The sequence below is a fragment of the Ipomoea triloba genome, chromosome 12 (assembly GCF_003576645.1).
Source record: "Ipomoea triloba cultivar NCNSP0323 chromosome 12, ASM357664v1".
NCBI lineage: Eukaryota > Viridiplantae > Streptophyta > Magnoliopsida > Solanales > Convolvulaceae > Ipomoea > Ipomoea triloba.
Genome location: NC_044927.1, coordinates 1317251 through 1335925, shown reverse-complemented (window position 1 = coordinate 1335925; position 18675 = coordinate 1317251). Strand labels below are relative to the sequence as shown.

The 18675-nt window shown below is 37.5% G+C and overlaps 4 protein-coding genes across 6 annotated transcripts; 1 reads left to right on the top strand and 3 right to left on the bottom strand.

Moving 5' to 3' along the window:
• Window positions 1-353: 353 nt before the first annotated feature.
• Window positions 354-4499, bottom strand: LOC115998128 (ATP-dependent zinc metalloprotease FTSH 6, chloroplastic-like). Its single transcript, XM_031237610.1, has 6 exons — window positions 3812-4499; window positions 3357-3568; window positions 2740-3068; window positions 1447-1760; window positions 1032-1272; window positions 354-895 (listed from the first exon to the last, which is right to left on the bottom strand). The coding sequence occupies exons 1-6, from the start codon at window positions 4396-4398 to the stop codon at window positions 551-553; spliced, it is 2028 nt and encodes a 675-aa protein (XP_031093470.1). The 5' UTR covers window positions 4399-4499; the 3' UTR covers window positions 354-550.
• Window positions 4500-5401: 902 nt separating this feature from the next.
• Window positions 5402-7327, top strand: LOC115998548 (protein ROOT PRIMORDIUM DEFECTIVE 1). Its single transcript, XM_031238141.1, has one exon. It carries the CDS (start codon window positions 5542-5544, stop codon window positions 6769-6771), a length of 1230 nt encoding a protein of 409 aa, XP_031094001.1. The 5' UTR covers window positions 5402-5541; the 3' UTR covers window positions 6772-7327.
• A 298-nt stretch (window positions 7328-7625) lies between these two features.
• LOC115999807 (sm-like protein LSM8) lies at window positions 7626-10213 on the bottom strand. 2 transcript variants are annotated; one of them, XM_031239724.1, is made up of 6 exons: window positions 10124-10213; window positions 9346-9443; window positions 9212-9252; window positions 8996-9070; window positions 8088-8140; window positions 7626-7937 (listed from the first exon to the last, which is right to left on the bottom strand). In XM_031239724.1, the coding sequence occupies exons 2-6, from the start codon at window positions 9380-9382 to the stop codon at window positions 7847-7849; spliced, it is 297 nt and encodes a 98-aa protein (XP_031095584.1). In that variant the 5' UTR covers window positions 9383-9443; window positions 10124-10213; the 3' UTR covers window positions 7626-7846. The 2 variants fall into 2 exon arrangements, with proteins under 2 accessions (XP_031095584.1, XP_031095585.1); XM_031239725.1 differs by having other exon boundaries at window positions 9346-9512; window positions 10124-10204.
• A 611-nt stretch (window positions 10214-10824) lies between these two features.
• LOC115999009 (ribonuclease E/G-like protein, chloroplastic) lies at window positions 10825-18168 on the bottom strand. Of its 2 annotated transcripts, none has more exons than XM_031238724.1 (13): window positions 18074-18168; window positions 17246-17342; window positions 16784-17027; window positions 15401-16698; window positions 14996-15313; window positions 14824-14865; window positions 14424-14548; window positions 13790-13937; window positions 13455-13527; window positions 13211-13323; window positions 12956-13075; window positions 12574-12729; window positions 10825-11836 (listed from the first exon to the last, which is right to left on the bottom strand). In XM_031238724.1, the coding sequence occupies exons 2-13, from the start codon at window positions 17246-17248 to the stop codon at window positions 11657-11659; spliced, it is 2820 nt and encodes a 939-aa protein (XP_031094584.1). In that variant the 5' UTR covers window positions 17249-17342; window positions 18074-18168; the 3' UTR covers window positions 10825-11656. The 2 variants fall into 2 exon arrangements, with proteins under 2 accessions (XP_031094584.1, XP_031094585.1); XM_031238725.1 differs by having other exon boundaries at window positions 16784-17024.
• Between the last annotated feature and the right edge of the window lie 507 nt (window positions 18169-18675).

Below are 18675 nucleotides of genomic sequence, written 5' to 3'. Positions count from 1 at the left end.
TAGTAAACATGTAGAAGCCATGAATGGAAGTGTTTTAACCAAAGTTTTGTTTTTTTGAACAATTCTTGTTCATATTTTGAAGCTTCTCTTCATCTTCCATTAGCAGTTTACTATGACCCTACTTGTTAAAATAGTAGCTTATGAGTCAATTTTGACTTATTTGATCACTATTACTCGTTAAAAGATCAATATAAGTATCAGCTTTTTGTAATTTCAAAATGCTAAAATTTAAAAAGTCATCTTTTTTAATTTTTTTTAGAAAAGAAATTATACTAAACAATTATCTGATAGCTAATTTATTAAAAACTTTTATATAATTAATTAATATTATCAATTAATTATACCCTTTAATCTAAGGAGATCAAGAACATTCTTCAATTTCTATGTTCATAAAGAGTGGGCTACATTTTTACAGATAAGAAGTGATCTAACGACTACATAGCTAAGGATACTCAAGGATCATGATCTGCATTACTATACACAATACATGAAATTATGCAAGACTATGTGACAACTAGTTCTTGGTGTTCATCATCTCTTTCAATTCTGTTTAGGCTTCGATTAGTTCGCGAACCGGTTTGTTGTTTACCATATTGATTGAAGGGATTTGGGTGAATTCAGAGAGAATTGCTCTGAACTCATCCCCAGTGAGAGTCTCCTTCTCCAGGAGGACCTCCACTAGCTTGTCAATGGCCTCCCTGTTGTTCTTGATGTGATTCTTTGCTATCTCATATGCTTTTTCTATTATTTGCCTCACTGATGCATCAATATCTTCTGCTAGTTTCTCTGACATTTGGTTTCTTGCTAGCATTCTCAGCACCAAATCTCCACTTTGTGCTGATGGATCCAGCAATGCCCATGGCCCAATCTCAGACATCCCAAACATTGTCACCATCTGTTCAGCCAAACAACAGCAATCTAACTATCAGCTTAGACTATCAGCTTAGACTTTTAGTTGAGATGGAACACATGCTTCAATTCAGACGACCTGTCTATTCGTTTATAGCATATATATTGTGTGTTAAGATTACCTGTCTTGCTATTTGAGTGACTTGTTGCAGGTCCCCTGCTGCACCAGTAGTGATTTCTGGTTCACCAAAAATGATTTCCTCTGCTGCTCGGCCGCCTAGCCCGCCCACGATTCTGGCGAAGAGCTGCTGCTTCGAAACTAAAGTTGGATCTTCTCCGGGGAGGAACCATGTTAGGCCCCGGGCTTGGCCTCGAGGGATCAGCGACACTTTCTGCACTGCATCATGACCTGGTGTCAAACTCCTGTATACAACAAACCACACATTTAAATTACGAATGTCAATCGGACCAATCTGCTCAGTTTTGTGCTCATATTTGCTCGGGCTACTCAATTTTTTGATTGGGTTCAAAATTATTGACCTTAATCCTAAAATCTCGGATTGTCGAGCTTATCAGACGCACTCAATTAAAACTTACGCGCAGATGGCATGTCCAATTTCATGGTATGCAACTAAAATCTTGCTCTTTCCATCTGTCATTTTTGTTCCCTCCATTCCTGCTACGATTCTGTCGATTGAATCATCAATTTCTGTGGAAGTAATCTTGTCTTTTCCTCTTCTGCCAGCAAGAATGGCAGCCTCGTTCATGAGATTGGCAAGATCAGCTCCACTGAACCCAGGGGTTCTCATGGCTATCACACTCAGAGATACATCTTTGCCTAGCTTCTTGTTGCTGCTGTGCACCTTTAGGATTTCTTCCCTGCCTCTTATATCTGGTAATCCAACAGTAACCTAGAAGTAAATAAAATTAAATTGAGTGGATACATGATTGATTAAATAGGGATGCCAATTTTAGTCTAAAACTGACCGTTAATAATGACACATATATTTTAGAGTTGGGGTTGAAAAATTGTAACCTATAACAAATTAGTTTGATAAACTCAATATCCTTACAGGGCTAGCTCGAAATTAAATGGCAAATTATTTGATGGACCGGATCCAAAATTCACAATTTATATACTGAATGTTCACAATTTACATGCTGAATAATTCACAATTCAAATTGTGAACATTCAGTATGTAAATGGACACGGGTCAACCTTGCAAGGTGAACCTAAGTGCATGGTATAACACTATTGAAATTAAATATGTTGGGCTAGCTGATAACTCGAGTCACTTTTTTGGTCATGTGAAACAAAATATAGAATGAGTTTATATGTAAGTTCATCTTTAATGTTTTTTATTAAATTTTAATAAATATATTAATAAATTTATTACAAAATAATTTTTTATGAAAATAAAAAAATTATTATAATTATTATATTATAGTGTAAATATATTAACTAAATTGAATGTTGTATAAATTTATAAGTGAAAATGAGCAAGTTTATTACAATTGAAAGTCTAAAATATTAATTTGAAAATGTTAAAAACTTTAGTTAATCTACCTGATAAATTAGATAACTCAAGATATTAGGTTAAGACTAATTAGAAAAGAAAATCAATAAACCCTACAATTGAATAAGATTAGCCTGAAATCAAACTAGTTGGCCTGCTTGACATCAACAAATGATTTTGTGAACTCGGATCCACCTCACAACTTATATACTGAATGTTCACAATTTCAGTAAGTAAATGAACATAGATCCACCATGCAAGGTGGACCCAAGTCCATAATATAACTATTGATTGCCATGCCTATGATCATATGCTCATTCATTGTAAAATTAGCATACCAATGTGAGGAGAGGACATTATATTTATGGCTAACCTGTCTATCAAATCTTCCTGGTCTAAGCAAAGCTTGATCAAGAACATCAGGTCTGTTTGTAGCAGCAATAACAATGACCCCCGTGTTGCCTGTAAACCCATCCATTTCTGTGAGCAACTGGTTAAGAGTTTGCTCTCTCTCATCATTCCCTCCACCAATGCCAGTGCCTCTCTGCCGCCCAACCGCGTCTATTTCATCAATGAAGACTAGGCAAGGTGAGTTCTGCTTTGCCTTGTTGAACAAGTCCCTCACTCTTGAAGCCCCCACCCCTACAAACATCTCAATGAACTCCGAACCTGAGAGCGAGAAGAACGGAACCCCAGCCTCTCCTGCAATTAGAGATGTCAATCTTAGTCTGAAATCGATGAGTTGAACTCATAAACTCGAAAAATTGAAGGGTTAAGACTAAAAAAATTTAACTCAGATAAGTTTGATAGCTGAACGGACCAGTCTAGAAATTAGTGGCCTAATTAACCCGATAATTCAAGTCACTTAAGGCTATTATTTATTTTACAAGTGATGTGGAATAAAATATATATAAGAAATTTATATGTAAGCTCAGCAGCTCGATAAAACTAGTCTGGAATTGAACGGACTAGACTGATTGGCATTCCTACCTGCAATGGCTTTTGCAAGCAATGTCTTTCCTGTGCCAGGTGGCCCAACTAGGAGCACACCCTTTGGGATCTTTGCCCCAACTGCTGTGAATTTCTCGGGAGTCTTTAAGAACTCCACGATTTCTTGAAAGTCTCGCTTCGCCTCATCAACTCCTGCTACATCATCGAATGTTATCCCTGTATTCGGCTCCATCTGGAACTTTGCTTTGCTCCTGCATGGTAAATATTTCAACCAGTTTTTAATGTTCAAAAGACTCAATCTAGTGAACTATCTAGACAGTGTCACAAAGAAATGTCGCTCATACTAAAAATGTCAATCGGACCAGTTCAGTTTCGACATAATCTTATCTAGCTGGCGGGCTAATTGATTTTTTTGGTCATGGTCATCTTAAGTTCTTTTATCGTATTGATCAATTTCGATTTCGGGCTAAGATGGGCATCCATATGTAACATACCTTCCTAGTCCAAAAGGCAAATTTGGGCCACCAGGGCCATTGGAAGAGGAGCTTCTTAACAGTAAGCTGCTGGCAATCAAAAGCAAAGGGAATGCTAAATTCCCAAGCAGATCAAGGAGAGAAGCTATGACATTTATCTCCATAGGATAAGCACCAAAGTCTACTTCTTTCTCCTTCAGTTTCCTGAGCAGCTCTTTTGGCAGCCCAGGCAACTGAACCTTCACTCTCTGGATCTTATTCAAATTGGGGTTCTGTATCTCCACCACTGCAAAACTCCCATTACTATTCTGAAACAAATCCACCTTCTTCACAGCACCCTGATCCAAATACTCCAAGAATCTCGAATACGACATTCGACTCGAGCTTGCATCTGATGGGGCTTCAGTTTCTGCATTTGCTCTTCTTGCAGATAATAGCAGGCTCAGCCCAGTGTTCTGCAACAGCTTTCTTCTGTTCAGTTTTGCTTCTAATGGTGTTCTCGGGCAGGGGTTTTCCTTGTTGGGGAGTTTGGGATGAGAGTCATGATGGGATTTGCAGATTGGGGGGTGGGAAACAGATAGAGATAGGGCTGCTGATGACATTTTCATGTGGTGTGGAAACAGAAAAACAGTAACAGATTCTTGATCCTAGGAACCTGCAGATGTATATATGGTTGTTTTTTGGGGGAGTTAATGTTTGGTTGGAGAATTGGGAGGGAAAGGGTGTTTAAATATGGTGGGATGTTTCTGGTAGGTTTGAGGTTGTGGTGACAGTTTTGGCTTTCATTTTAGTGTTGGAATCAAGAAGTGTCTAGTTGGATGTTGACAGAGTAATAGTATAGCTCTTTTGGGTAAGCCATACACTTGGGAAAATTTTGGTCTCTAGTTTAGGGATTAGATGATAAAGACATGACTTCAATAACCGGAACTGTGTTCCTAGTACACCTAAGATGACTTCAAGTCATCTTGCTTCCTAACATCTTGCATACCTTGATAAGATCTTAGCTAAGTAACAAATCTAGAGTTGTGTAGAAAGGGTAAAGGTTGAGCTTAGAGCAACCAAGGTAAATTGGTCACTTGGTCTAGTTAGTTTAATAATAAAAAAAAAATTTATGTATGAATTTTTGTGAAAGTTATTTATTGAAATTTTTAGTTTAAGTCGATTAATTATGGACAACTTAAATTGATTAATCTTTTTGTGATCTTTTGCCGACTTAAGTCACTAGGCGGGCTGCATTCCATACACACTTTCGTATAGCAATTACATGTTTTTCTATAAATCAAAAATAAAAGATGAGCAAGTGAGAAGAGTGTGTGTGTGTGTGTATATATATATACACACATATATAAAGGTTATCAATCAGTATGTAAGGCGATTGACCTATCGGTCAAAGGTAAATAATTGATATGTAAAGTGATCGATCAATCTACTTAAAAGTGCATGATCATTGTGGAGATGATGATGTGCGGTGCGAGCTAACCCTCCTTAGGCCCGTATTTTGGCGGGCTTTTTTAATTTCCCCGCCAACATCCATCGGCTCTACCATTCTTGATATATGGGCCAAAACTTGTAATAGGGCCTAATTTCAAAATTTTGGTAAAATTTGTAATATTTAAAAGTTTAGATAAAAATATGTGATTTTGGGTTTTTTGCCGGTTCCAATTTCAGTTCATTGGGCTCCCGTCCGATCCACCGCCGACTTTCCACCACCAGAACCGCCGGAACGCAGCGGCGGAGAGGCGACTTAGACGATGGCAATTCGCATCCTGAGGAAACTAAGCTCTAAACCTCCTACCTCCTGCTCCTCCGCCGCCGCCGCAACTGTCCATCTCCGCTGCAAAACCACCTCAGCCGAGTATGTAGCATCGAGAGCCAGAGACATAACCTTCGAGAAGCTCATGGAAAAGTACAAAAACCTCTTCAGAGTCATCGCAATCCAAGACCTAATCCTTGCTAGCCGATCCAATCCGCGATCCGTCTCCGTGGATTTCCTCAACCGCCTCTCTCAGAGGCTCCACCTCAACCGCGGCGCCACCGCCTTCCTCCGCAGGTATCCTCACATCTTCCGCATCTTCTACCACACCGCCAAGTCTCAGCCGTACTGTGCGCTCACTGAAACCGCACTGGAAATCGCCCGATTAGAGGCACAAGCCATCGATTCCTCAATTCCCCTTGCGGTGGAGCGATTGGTCAGGGTTTTATCAATGTCGCTCACTAAAACGGTGCCGCTCCGAGCTATTTTCAAGCTCTGGAAAGAGCTAGGGTTACCGGATGATTTCGAGAGCTCTGTAATCGCAGAGAATTCTCATCTTTTTGCACTTGATGATGGAAATGAACCTAACACTCATGTATTGAAACTTGTAACTGAAGTGCCAAAGGATAGCCTTGTTGCTGCTGTTGAAAATTGGAGGATCAAGGAGTGTTGTGGAGAGGATTGCAGTGTTGATAGGACTGAAATTCTCTATAGTTTTAAGCATGCTTATCCTCCTGGAATGAGGTTGAAGAGGGATTTTAAGGCTAAAGTTAAAGAATGGCAAGGGATACCATACATTGGGCCATACGAGGGATTCGTGACCTGTGTGAAGAAGAAGATGACTAAGAGGCAAACGATGGCGAAGGAGAAGAGGGCAGTAGGGATAGTTCATGAGTTCTTGAGTTTGACAGTGGAGAAGATGGTGGAGGTTGAAAAGATTAGCCATTTTAGGAAGTGGTTTGGGATTGATCTGAATATTAGGGACTTGTTTTTGGATCATCCTGGGATGTTCTACTTATCCACGAAAGGGTATAGGCATACTGTTTTTCTTAGAGAGGCTTACGAACGGGGTTGCCTAATCGAACCAAACCCTGTGTACGACGCTAGGAGGAAGCTTCTTCATCTTGTTGCTATGGGACATCGTGGGATGTCTGGAGGTGTTTCTGGAGCAAAACGAGTCAGCCATGGTGAAGAAGAGTCTGAATTGGAAGAGGTAGAAAATAATTAGGGAGTGACTTGTCTAACAACACATGAGATTGAAGATGACTAAGAGGCAAACAATGGCAAAGGAGAAGAGGGCAATTTTGGATAATTCATGAGTTCTCGAATTTGACTGTAGGAGAAGATAGTGGAGGTTGAAAAGATTAGCCAGTTTAGGAAGTATTTTGGGATTGATCTGAATATAAGGGGCTTGTTTTTGGATCATCCTGGGATGTTCTACTTATCCACTAAAGGGTATAGGCATACTGTTTTTCTTAGAGAGGCTTATGAGAAGGGTAGCCTAATCGTCTAATCGAACCAAACCCTGTGCTATGGGACATCGTGGGAGGAGGAAGCTTCTTAGAGGCATATTTTTTTTTTCTTAGAGGCATATTTTTTTTTTCTTAGAGGCTTACCAAATACCAAAGGGTAAGAGTCTGAATTGGAAGAGACAAAATAATTAGGTAGTGATTTATCTAACAGATGAGATTGAATTCTTTAAATGTTTGTCATATGAATCTGGGGTTCTTTGTTTCAATTTCATAACACTGCTGTCATCAAATATAAGCTATTCCACTAGTCAATGCAAGAAGAAAAGATAATGGAGTCTCTGTGCTTTCATGGGTTTATGCAATTGAATGATGTCCCTATGTTGAAAGCATATTTTCATCACTTCAGAAGAATATTTGCTTTCTAAGTGAGCATGGTACGGGCTTAAAAGTGCCTCGTATAATTAGGGCCTGCTCAGCATGTCCTGACAAAAAAAACTGCTTTCAGCATCTGTGATTATGCCCTCAAGGAAAGGTTGAGTCCTGAACTGTATTACCCAAAAAATATCTGGTCTATAAAAGATTAAGATCAATTTCTGAATCTGAAAAGAAATAAGAGAGAAAAAAAGAGAAGATTTTATAGACCATCAAAAGCAAGATTCAGCATCCCAAAGTGGCTAAGGGAGTTTAGTTTACAATAGTATTTCAGTAGCACAACATTCAAGTGAATTTAGACCATACTACATTGATATCCAACTCATTTCTATTGCAACTCAAGTTTTGATCCCAAGCTCCGAAATGTTCCGTTGCCATGCTCATGCGTGCTGTAGAACATCAGTGGACAACTGGTTTTAAAGGATGAGCTCTCAGTTTTGACAAATCCAAGTTTGCATCCAGCTCTTCATCTAATTCCCCGACAACGCTACTGCAGAATTTTTTATTTTTTTTTTTTAAAAAAAAAGCACAATATTAGAAAATTGAGATATTATTTGTCAAATGCTAAAGGTGGGATGGTGGTTTGGTTTTCATGTGTGGGATGAGTAAATGCAATTGAGAGAGCAATTGATTGACATACATATTGTCCCCTCTTATGATGTAAAGGCCTAAGACAAGTTGTTGTACACCTTCCTGCATATCAAAATTCAAAACCAAGGGTTTGGTTAATACAATCAAGCAAGGAATAAAATAAATTAAAATTTAAAAAGAGAACACCCTCTAGGCCAAGCGCGTCGCACAGGCTAGTCCACAAGAACAAGGTTTACCCAATGCACACCATCAGGTAGTAGCTACGGATTTTCCTCATCATCCAAAAAATTTATATAGAGAACACCATAAAAAAATTATACTCCATAATTACCAATTAGATTATAATCTATTGATATGCCAAATTACCAGTATATGGACAAAATTTTGGGTACTATCATCCACTCATGACTAAGTTAAAGATCCATCATTCCCTCGAGTGTTTGTATTTGCTCCATTATTCCTGTACCATGGTTTTAGGATGGCAACGAATTTTTTTAAAGCTATTTTCAACGCTTTAGTAGAATATTGAAATTGCTGGTATCCCAAAAAGTCTCGAACTTCATGGTGGTATGCTTCTTAAAGTTCCCAGTATTTAATAGATTCTTCCGAGCATTTTCAACAAATCAATCTAATTTAGGGAAAAGAAAAAAAAAGAAAAAAAAAAGACGTTCATTAACCATATGTCCATCATGGGAGTTACTAGAATTCATCCCAACAAAAATGTGATGGCAAGTACAGAGTTACAATTTAGCAAATTCTGACAAAAGACTAGAAGGTTTCATTATAAATATGAGCATGGAGGAGGAGAATGCAATAGACAATTAACAAAATCAAAACAGAAGTCCCCACTCCCTAGTATAGATTAATTATGCCCAAAAGAAATTTAAATTGCACAATAACAGAAGATACCCATCAAAATGCACTTTGTTGATGTACATAAGAGAGATTAGGCCAAACCTTGGTTGAATACACCCTTTCATGAGATTCATCAAGAATTAAGTTTGTGGCCTGGTCAAATCCTTTCAAAATTCCCTGAAAAAAGAAGCATTCTAGCCAGTGAGAATATCTGTGAACTAATAAATAGAAATGTAAAAAAGAAGAAAGAACACACATCTAATCGAACCAAATAGCATAATATTCCGTCCCTATGTTGTCAAAGTTCATGAAACTCACCACTATATTTCGTCCATCATTGGTAATTACTGATATAGTTTCTGGACCACAGAGAAGTAGAAAATCAATATTTAATCGAACCAAATAGCATAATTATCATAGAAAACTTTTTTTGAGCATAGGATGATACATACGATCAACAAGAGATTCAAGCCCCGGTCCACCTGACATGATAAGACCACTGCTGCAATGTAGTACTTTAGCTCTTGCAGTAAAATTATGCTTACAGCTCCTGATTGGAAGGGGGAGAGAGAGCAACTCAAATCCTTGGATCAAATTCTCAAGAAAGTTCACAAATGATCTATACGAATTCCACATGAATGAAAAAATGCATAAATTGCCAATTGGACAGCAGTGATTGGCTCAACTGATTGATATCATACTATAGATGGATATTAACTCATTAAGTAAATTATGCCATAAAAATTATGAAAATTTCATGAAGAGTACTAACACTACTAAAAACAAAATATTCAAAATTTTTAGTTTTAGCTGGTTAAGCTGGGATATCAATATCCCTTTATTCCCAAATTACTATTACTATAAAAAAAAAATTAAAAAAATCTAATAGAAATTGGTTAGAACATTTGGTACAAGGAAGGTAAGATGTGTAAAAAAACCCTATCTGCAATGCCATTTACTGGAGTTCCAGAAAGTAAATTATCAGTCAGGATAACAGTACTTCAAAGGGTTATGCTGATGGTTAATACTAATAATAGTTCAAAAAATTCACCAAACACGTCGAAGCTATAATTCTATTCTAACACACGAAGAAATGTTAGCTAATAGCTATGCTCCCCTCTAAATTAGGGTTAAGCTCTAATAAACAACACAAAATACACACAAACACAAACACATATATCCATATATAGAGACAAGAACAAGCAGACAGAGGAGATAAGCGAATCGTACCTTCAAACTCTGTATTTGAAAGCTTTGCACCTGCAACGCAGAGAGAGAGAGAGAGAGGAGGAGGAGGAGGAGGAGGAGGTTGGAGAAGAGCTGAGAATGAAGATGGCAAGCTGAAAGCCATATTTGGGCCCAAGTTTAGTGGGCTAAGCCACATGCTTTGGCCCAAGTGTAGTTTAGTGCTTGCTATATGTATTTTTCTAAAGGTTTATTGGTGAAATTTTTTAAATTTTGTTTGTCATTATTACATCTAAAATTTTAAATTTGGTAATTAAAAAATCGTCTAAAATTTTAAATTCTCATAGGATTTACCAGGGCAAACCCTCAAGTAGTGAATATTAATAATATTTCTTTTTTGGAGAATAATGTTAAAATATCAATTTTTAAAAAATAATAAATCTATATTTTTTTTTATTTACAAAAAAGCTCACCTTCACTATTTTTATTTTTTTTTGAATGAGTCCCCAATCAAATTTGAAATCTTGTGATTACTAACCAATTACTCAACCAAATCAGACGGAGTTGAGCATAAGTGAATTTTTTTTTCCATTCAAAACTATATATAATACTATCCTTGCGAATGACCTTGTGATCTAATGACTCTCCCAAATGAGAGGTCATGGGTTAGAGCCGCAGTGAAGACAATATTGACTCAAAATAAGCTCCTGACTTGCTATTAACTTTTCAGTTAAACGTGTCAAACATAGTCATACAATTAATTAGTTGATTTCCTAAAATAGTTCAAAATATCCAAAAATATGATACAGTTGTGAAATATTCATTATTTCATGAAATGATAAGCCATAAAAAATGAAAATAAAAAATTCCCTGTACTCTCATGTATAGCCAAAACAGAAAAAAATGTGCATACACCCCTTGCTTGACATATACCAAATGAACAGTTCTAAAACACAGATTGATATGCAGAGGGATTCCTGAAAGAGTGTTTCCATTTAGTAGAGTATGCAGAAACTTGTACCCCTTTTCCTGGGCTCCAAGCAACATATACAGGATGGAACCACAACCAACAGCGCGGGAAATTGAAGAGAAAAGTCGAAACCCTATACATGGTTCGATATCTTGTCTTGTCGCTGTTGTTGTTAATGGCTCAGCAGGTCGTCTACCCCCGGTTACAAAAATGTTAGCTCAGATGTAGTTTTGTTTTTTGTCGCCCCCTCGCCCGCCTGCTTGAAATATGCTCGTTTGTTTCCCTGTTTGTATTTGGCACACGAGTCCTTGGGCAAATGATAAACAGATTGCTCCCTTTGCTTTAGCACGAAAGCACTCGGATGCAAGATTGTGTTAAATTACTGTCAGAGTCGTTTGCCAAAGCTTTTCTCGAGTATAGATATCCTGTAGTTAAAATGGCTCATCCACAAAACTCGTTATTGCTATAGAGAACCTATTTGCAGCGGGGAAATGCAGAACATGAGATTGAAGCAGAAAACACAAAACCAGACTCGTCATCATCAATTCAAATGGTCGTATCTGGATTCCAACCTGCGTAGGCTGAAAGAGGATGAAGTGCGGGCGCTATCATTTTCCACCAGTCTTCGACTTCTTGATGGGGAAGAGTGTCACCTTCTTGTGAGGGTGACTCCCAGTCCCAGCCTCGGCAGGCCATAATACTGGAATGGGAGGTCGGTCTTGATTATTGTACTCGTCGATTGTCAAGGGTTTCAAATCAAACGCCCCCCTCGTAAAATTTCTAGCAACCTGAACAACACATTAGATCGACCTCAAAACTTTAAAAAGGTCAATTTGAAGAAATGCTATTTGGCATAAACGTTTAAGTTGTGGGCCGTAGAGCAAAATGTCAACAGATAGGCAGAGAACTATTCAATTCATGAGGATTTCTCACTTCATAGAATGCAGTTGAAATATAGTGAAGCACTGAAAATCAATTATGTTGTGAGTAGCAACAGGAATTCAATTAATTCCAACAATAAATTCATGAGTCAACAGAACCAAGTTTGTGGTTTAAGGTTAAACCTCCTAGACCTAATTCAAGAGTAGTGTTTGTCTAGCCCTCACGGATAGCTTAGTTGATTCCCGTGTGGCAGATTGTACTCAATGACACAGGATCAAATCCTGGCTGCCGCAATGTGGGGGTGGCTCCATGTGAGCACCAAGTTCTGGTCCCCCCACCTAAGGGGCCGCTTCCCGTAGGGCCGGGGTGTGGGGGGCCCTAGGGCGAGGGATTTCACCTTTTGCACCCTAAGAGTAGTTTTTGTCTTAAAGTCTCATATGTAATTGTATTTAGATTGGGTTAATAATATGTTTTTGATTTTTTTTTGCAGAACAATATGAAGGCCAATTTTCTGTTTGAATTTACAAAGAAATCGCTTGTCCACTCATCCCATCGAAGATTAAAACCGAAAGTAAAATTTAGCTCCCAGATGTTCTAAAAGTCGCAAAAAGGAAGTCAAGAATGTAAAGTTGATTAGGCATACCTTTAGTACAATCCATACTTTGAGAGAGCTACTCAATACTGCTAACTTCGACTTCTTTCCTTTAGTCAAATAGTCGGACATGTACTGATCAACCATGAGAATAAATCTGGGCCATGAATTGGGATCTCGAGGGTCTGATTTCTGGTCCATTCTTGACTGATCAAGTATAATGAAAATAAAGAAAGTTTGGTGAATGGAAGATTTTGCGATATCCAAAACATGTTAAACCCTACGGAGAAAGTGGATCAAACGGGATAAACTCAACTATCAAAGCTCTAGCGTAACATTAGTGCTTTAGAAACGAATAAAAACAAAAACGATATTCTAATCAATTATAAATGCATACTTATGAGTTATGTCGTATTATTAGAGAAACATTTACCAGAAAACGAGAAACTTCACGCTCAATCTTGGAAAATGCAGTCTCTAAAGCTTCCACTCTCCCAGTACCGTGACAACAGGTGCATGGCTCACTGATCATAAATGTCACACTCGGTCGAACCTGCCACAAACATAAGAGTTAAACCGATGTACCAATAGCCTGTCTATGTTTCGGAATTTTGCTATGACAAGTTTGGCACTCTTTTAATCGGTTGAACAATCCAAAATTACAAGAGTATGAAAGCAATTGACATACTCGTTTCCGTGTGATTTCCATAAGCCCATTCCTGGATACCTCAGAGACATGGACGGTTGATCGATCCCTCTCAACGGCCTTTTTTACTTCTTCATAAACCAATCTCTTATTTGCTGTGACAAAAGAATAGTTAAAAGTACACAATACATTGATATATGTGTGAATCTTTATTACGTAAAACTGTAAAAGCAAATGGAGGTAAAATATCTTACGATGAATAGCTCTATATACATTATATACTTACAATCATCCATCATATCTATGAAATCCACCACAATAATGCCACCGATATCTCTCAGCCTCAATTCCCTAGCAATCTGGAGATTCATCGAATATTTAAGTATACTTTTTCAACAACCGCAGTTGTAAGAGTGAAACAACGCTACAGCATTACTTATTCTATAAATCAGAATTGCAACAAATGACGGTCCATAACTAATTTTAGCAACTCCAGAAGGATATACTACAAACCATAAACGCAAATACCCAGAGATGCCAAAGAGAATAGTACATTAAAATGTTCACATCACTTATTAGTTGTAGCAGAAGTATATATATTAGGATTTGTGCTTTACGTACTTGTCTAGCAGCCGCAAGGTTGACATCAAGAATAGCTTTCTCTTGTGACGTCCCCTGCCCAAGCATACACTGACCACCATTAACGTCAATGGAGAATAATGCCTCCGTTTGTTCTATCACCAGATAACCTCCATTAGAAAGGGGAACCCTGCAAAACTTACTAGCACAATTAGGCTCACGTATTTACTAATGCTTAATCTAGTCACTGACGTTTTAGTTTACAGACTGAAATACACACAATACTTTTTAGTACTAGAAATAGCATTAACTAAAGAATATGAATGTGAGCCCAATATAAAGGCAAAATTGTCATTTCTTACTTTTTTCTTAAATTTATCGGGGAGGGTGACCAGAAATGACAATTTTGCCCTTCAAGATAAGTCAGTTGCCTGAAATTTGGTCACCGCTGACCGTCGGAGGGACCAAATGTGGCAAGGATTAAAAGTCGTGGGACTAAATGTGAAAAAATTAATAGTTGGGGACCAAATGTGGAAATGATCCCATAGTCGTGGGGACCAAAAGTGAAAAAAAAAACTCTCTCACAAGCTTTCATAGATAAGAACTTGAATCAGATTAAGTACTGAAATTACTCTCTGCATTCCCTTTATAATAAAATAACATATTTATCTCTCACCTTTTGCTAAGAATGCTATCTATTTCGCCCTCGATATTATATTCATCAAAGAGGGGAGTTTTGTTGTTGTATAACTCAACCCTGTCACATAGATCGGGAGCTATTTCCTGAAGATAGTTTTTAACCTGAACAAAACAACAATTCAAAGTCAATAAAGATTCTACCATTCTACAAGAAGTAGATTAAGTTCAAACACTTAATGAAATCAGAGGCATGCTAGAAGTCTATATTTCCCGGCCCAAAACCATACATTCTACACGACTACACCCATCATCTTCGATGTGAAACAAACCTAATCAAGCAAGCATAAACATGCACTGTGTGTTTCTTGGATAACTGCCTTTTTATGTATATGGAAATTGAACATGTCATTAGAGAACTGACCACCCGTTATCTATACCTCATGATATGTCCTTGGAGAATCAACCACCATGCTTTTAACCTGAATATAAGGCAATCATAAAAAAGTCAAAATTATGTAAATCATGAAACTTACGAAATAAAAATTTCCGGGATAAATCTTCAACAATTAAGTAAAAAAACTATGAAAATTTTGCATGAGAATAGTACACCTTATCGTTAAAATAATCCTGGACAATGCAGAGCGTTTGGCCCTTTGCCTGATGAAGCATAACGGGAACTGCTCCATCTACTCCTTCTTCTGCGGCAAGAGCAGCAAACTGTGCATGCTCAGTTATACTTTTCCAAGTCAAAAGCAAACTGTCCAAATCCTTCTTCAATTCCTCTAATGAATGGCCAGCAGCAACTGTTCTTACAGTAAGACCAAAACCTGGAGGTTGTAAAGTTCTCGCTATGACTCTTAAACGTGTACGCTCAACACCGGATATTTTCTTTGAAATCCCTATTATGTCACTGCTAGCACTTAAAACCTGCAGTCACAAGGATAAAAAAAATATGGCGGTAAATAACTATTTTCAACCATTAGCTATAAAAGATGAGCAAAGAATGTCAAATACCCAAAATCTGCTTCGTAGTTTTGGATAAGCAGTGAGTGCGGGGCCCTTTGTACCCAATCCTTCCTTAACAACTTGTACAATTATTTTAGTGCCTTTCCGAACCTGTGCCCACTTGCTTTCTCCTTTCGGCCTTTTATTTTCTTCCTGATGACCATTTTTCTCAAACTTATTCAGAGATTTCAAAAGATGAGTTTCAACCCCGTTACCAACATTACAAGTACCATTTCCTTCAAGGACTTCAGAAGCATCAATCCTATCATGATTTTCATTCTCCTCAAAATCATTGTCTATATATTCTACAGAATCATCATCTATCTCATCATCCTCTATGGCTTCATTCAAATTAGCTTCAGTTTCGGGAAGATCTGACTTTTCTGCAAACTTATCAGACTCGAATCCATTGGTTTCACTACCTTTGCTATCATCACAATCTTGAGGAAATACAAAGGGCTTCTTTTTGGAAATAATATTCATGAATGCAGTTTGGCGGCAGCCAATATTTACAAATGCACCATTCATCTGGGGGGCTAATTTAGTAACTACACCTAGATATACACTATCACACTGCACATTGTTTTTCACAGGTTCTAACAACAATTCCACTAATCTCCCGTTTTCTAAAACAGCAATCCTTTGCATTGTGCAAATAGACGAGTTTATTAATATAACTGTTGTAACCGATTCCTTCTCAGAAATTACAATATTTTCAACAGGCAACAGCTTCTCAGGCTCTTGATGATGCTCACTGTGATTTGTATGGTAAGCTTCTTCACTTCTAGCATGTTCTTCGCAAGTAGACACATCAGGGATCATTTTGTCATTACAACTCGAATAATTGATTGTTGATTCAAAAAGCCAGGGCTCCTCAACGGGAAAACTTGATCCATAACAGGTTCCTGAAAAGCCACTGTTCTTATCTGTTGTAGCAACTTCAGCTAGATACTCAATCTCAGATTCTCCATCAGCAGATTCATGATTTAGGAACCTTGTATCAAGATCATCATTATCAAGGCATTTAAAATACTCGTTATCATCAAAAACAACACCCGAAGCATCTGATTCTTCAAAATGATGAGAAAGCAATGACGGCTGTAATAGCCAAGGCTCCTCAACAATATGGTCTCTTTTTGGTAAACTTTTGCTGTGATCTGAGTTAACATCTCCTTCCTCGGACAAAAATTTATCTGACCCAATATCTGTTTCCTCGGGAAAAAATTTGTCCTCGACTAGGAGGTCATTTAGGATGTGGTTCAAGACAGATGAATCATTTTTAAAGCATTTCACAGCCTTGTGTTCATCTGTCACATTACTAGAAGCATTTTAGTGTTGAAAAGTACAAATTTGGTAAGTCATAAATAGGGGACACCAACATAGAAGTAATACCTCTAACTGGACGTGGAATGAAAAGATGCAAAGGAGCACATCTCTCAACCATCCACGATCTGAACACACCACCAAAAGGCCTTCTAGCATGAGATCCACTCAATGCAAAGGATTTACCTTGTTTAAAAGGAAAATGCCCCATGATCGAGAATTCAGGTCCAGCTTTCCTTAAAGCATCACTTGATGTGAACATATCTCCCTTCAAAGCAGACTCACACCTAAACATTCCGGCATCCATTATCTGCTAAAAGACAACACATCAAGTGCTTCATAAAACAGAAAATAAGAACTTAATAATGTAATATGACAAAACACTCCTATACAAAATTTGATTTCTACTTATATCTGAATTTTAACATGTGAGAAAAGCAAAGAGATGTGCCAATTATCAGATGATTACACTACTTAACTAGCACCTGTATACTTGTCTACAGACTACAATTAATAGATTGGAATAATTACCATTGATGAATTATAAGGATCAGTGTAATAAAAACCATCTTCAGAGCATGCTAATCCACTGAACCAACTCCCCTGATTCAAGCCACCTCAATTGAAACTTCAAACAAATAATGAATAAACTTTAGAAAACATAATGGAGTGTTTGGTAAATAGCTGTTAGCTGTTTGCTAATTGGGTTAGTGAGTTTGTTTGCTAATTGGGCTAGTGAGTTTGACTAGTTGAAAACATTAGCTAATTGTAGAAAGATGTTAGGTAAATTAGTTGTTAGCTATAGCTGATTACATGCAAAATGACTTTCTCACAAAAAAAACTGATTGTTACAAAAAGCTAATTAATCAAACACTTATATTAACTGTTTAACCAAGTCAATCAGCTAATAGTGGTCAAATAAGCCAAAATTAGATTATAAACTAACTATGTTACCATTCAGGGCCAATGCACAGCATCAACCAGCCATGAAAAGACTATACAAATTCGACTCCAGCTGAAGCAGTCTATTGCCCTTTTGGTTTGAGTTAATCAGAAATTGAGCTAATTAACCATAAACAGTTAAATTCCTGTAAACGAGAAGTTCACACTGTCCAAAACCGCAGTGGAAACAATGGCACAATGCATCGTATAACTTCGATTAATGAATACCCTTTGCAGAATAAAACCTTTAATTTCCCGCCCAGACAGAAAGAAAACAATAAAATAGCAGAAAAGCAAAACCAAATGAACAATGGGTTTTGAGCATTGCAGCCCGTATTGTAACGCCTTTCAGCAGCCAGAAACTTAGCGTTAAGGAGAAGAGATAAGCTACTGAAAATTGCAGAGAGAGAAGCTTACATGGGAGCTGCAAACCTCCTCTTGAGTGTTTAACGATGCCCCCGGCCCCGAGTATCTCTCTCACGGGAAAGAGAACGGCTAGCTTTCTCTCTAATCTCTGTTCGGGGAAGATAAGGAGGGAGGGAAGGGAGAAATCTGTCTTTTGCACCTATTTTTTTTTTCATTTTTCCTTTTTTTTCCCATTATATAAATTATTGTATAATTGTTTGGAATAAGGTCGAAATTGACCACTAAATGTAATTTAAATGTGTAATTCTGTCAATGAACTAAAAAAATGTAATTATGTCAATGAACCAAAAAAAGTGAAATTAAACTACTGAACACTTTAAATATATGCAATTTTACCTAATATTCCCTCCGTCCCGAAATGGATGTCTCATTTGCTTTTTGCACGCTTTTTAAGAAATTAAAGTAAATATAATGTGTTTTCCAATTATGCCCTCAACTTTTTCACTTTTAGAAATAAAAACAATAAAGAAAGCAAAAGTCATAAGGGCAGATTGGGAAAAGTAGAATGATGGTGATGTTCAATTTTGGAAAGAGGACAACATTTTGGGACAAACTAAAAAGGAAAGTAAGACAGGTAAAATGGGACAGAGGGA

Excerpts from the sequence above, each read along its gene's own strand:
- LOC115998128 (XM_031237610.1), bottom strand. The coding sequence starts at position 4,398 with ATGAAAATGTCATCAGCAGCCCTATCTCTATCTGTTTCCCACCCCCCA. Across the intron at positions 1,273-1,446 it reads ATTGGACATGCCATCTGCGC|GAGTTTGACACCAGGTCATG; the intron begins GTAAGTTTTAAT and ends TGTTGTATACAG. Across the intron at positions 896-1,031 it reads TCACTCAAATAGCAAGACAG|ATGGTGACAATGTTTGGGAT; the intron begins GTAATCTTAACA and ends TTGGCTGAACAG.
- LOC115998548 (XM_031238141.1), top strand. The coding sequence starts at position 5,542 with ATGGCAATTCGCATCCTGAGGAAACTAAGCTCTAAACCTCCTACCTCC.
- LOC115999807 (XM_031239724.1), bottom strand. The coding sequence starts at position 9,382 with ATGTCAGGTGGACCGGGGCTTGAATCTCTTGTTGATC. Across the intron at positions 9,253-9,345 it reads GCTTGAATCTCTTGTTGATC|AAACTATATCAGTAATTACC; the intron begins GTATGTATCATC and ends TCTGTGGTCCAG. Across the intron at positions 7,938-8,087 it reads ATCATAAGAGGGGACAATAT|TAGCGTTGTCGGGGAATTAG; the intron begins GTATGTCAATCA and ends AAAATTCTGCAG.
- LOC115999009 (XM_031238724.1), bottom strand. Across the intron at positions 13,938-14,423 it reads GATAGCATTCTTAGCAAAAG|GGTTCCCCTTTCTAATGGAG; the intron begins GTGAGAGATAAA and ends TAAGTTTTGCAG. Across the intron at positions 12,730-12,955 it reads GTGAAGTTTCTCGTTTTCTG|TCAAGAATGGACCAGAAATC; the intron begins GTAAATGTTTCT and ends ATACTTGATCAG.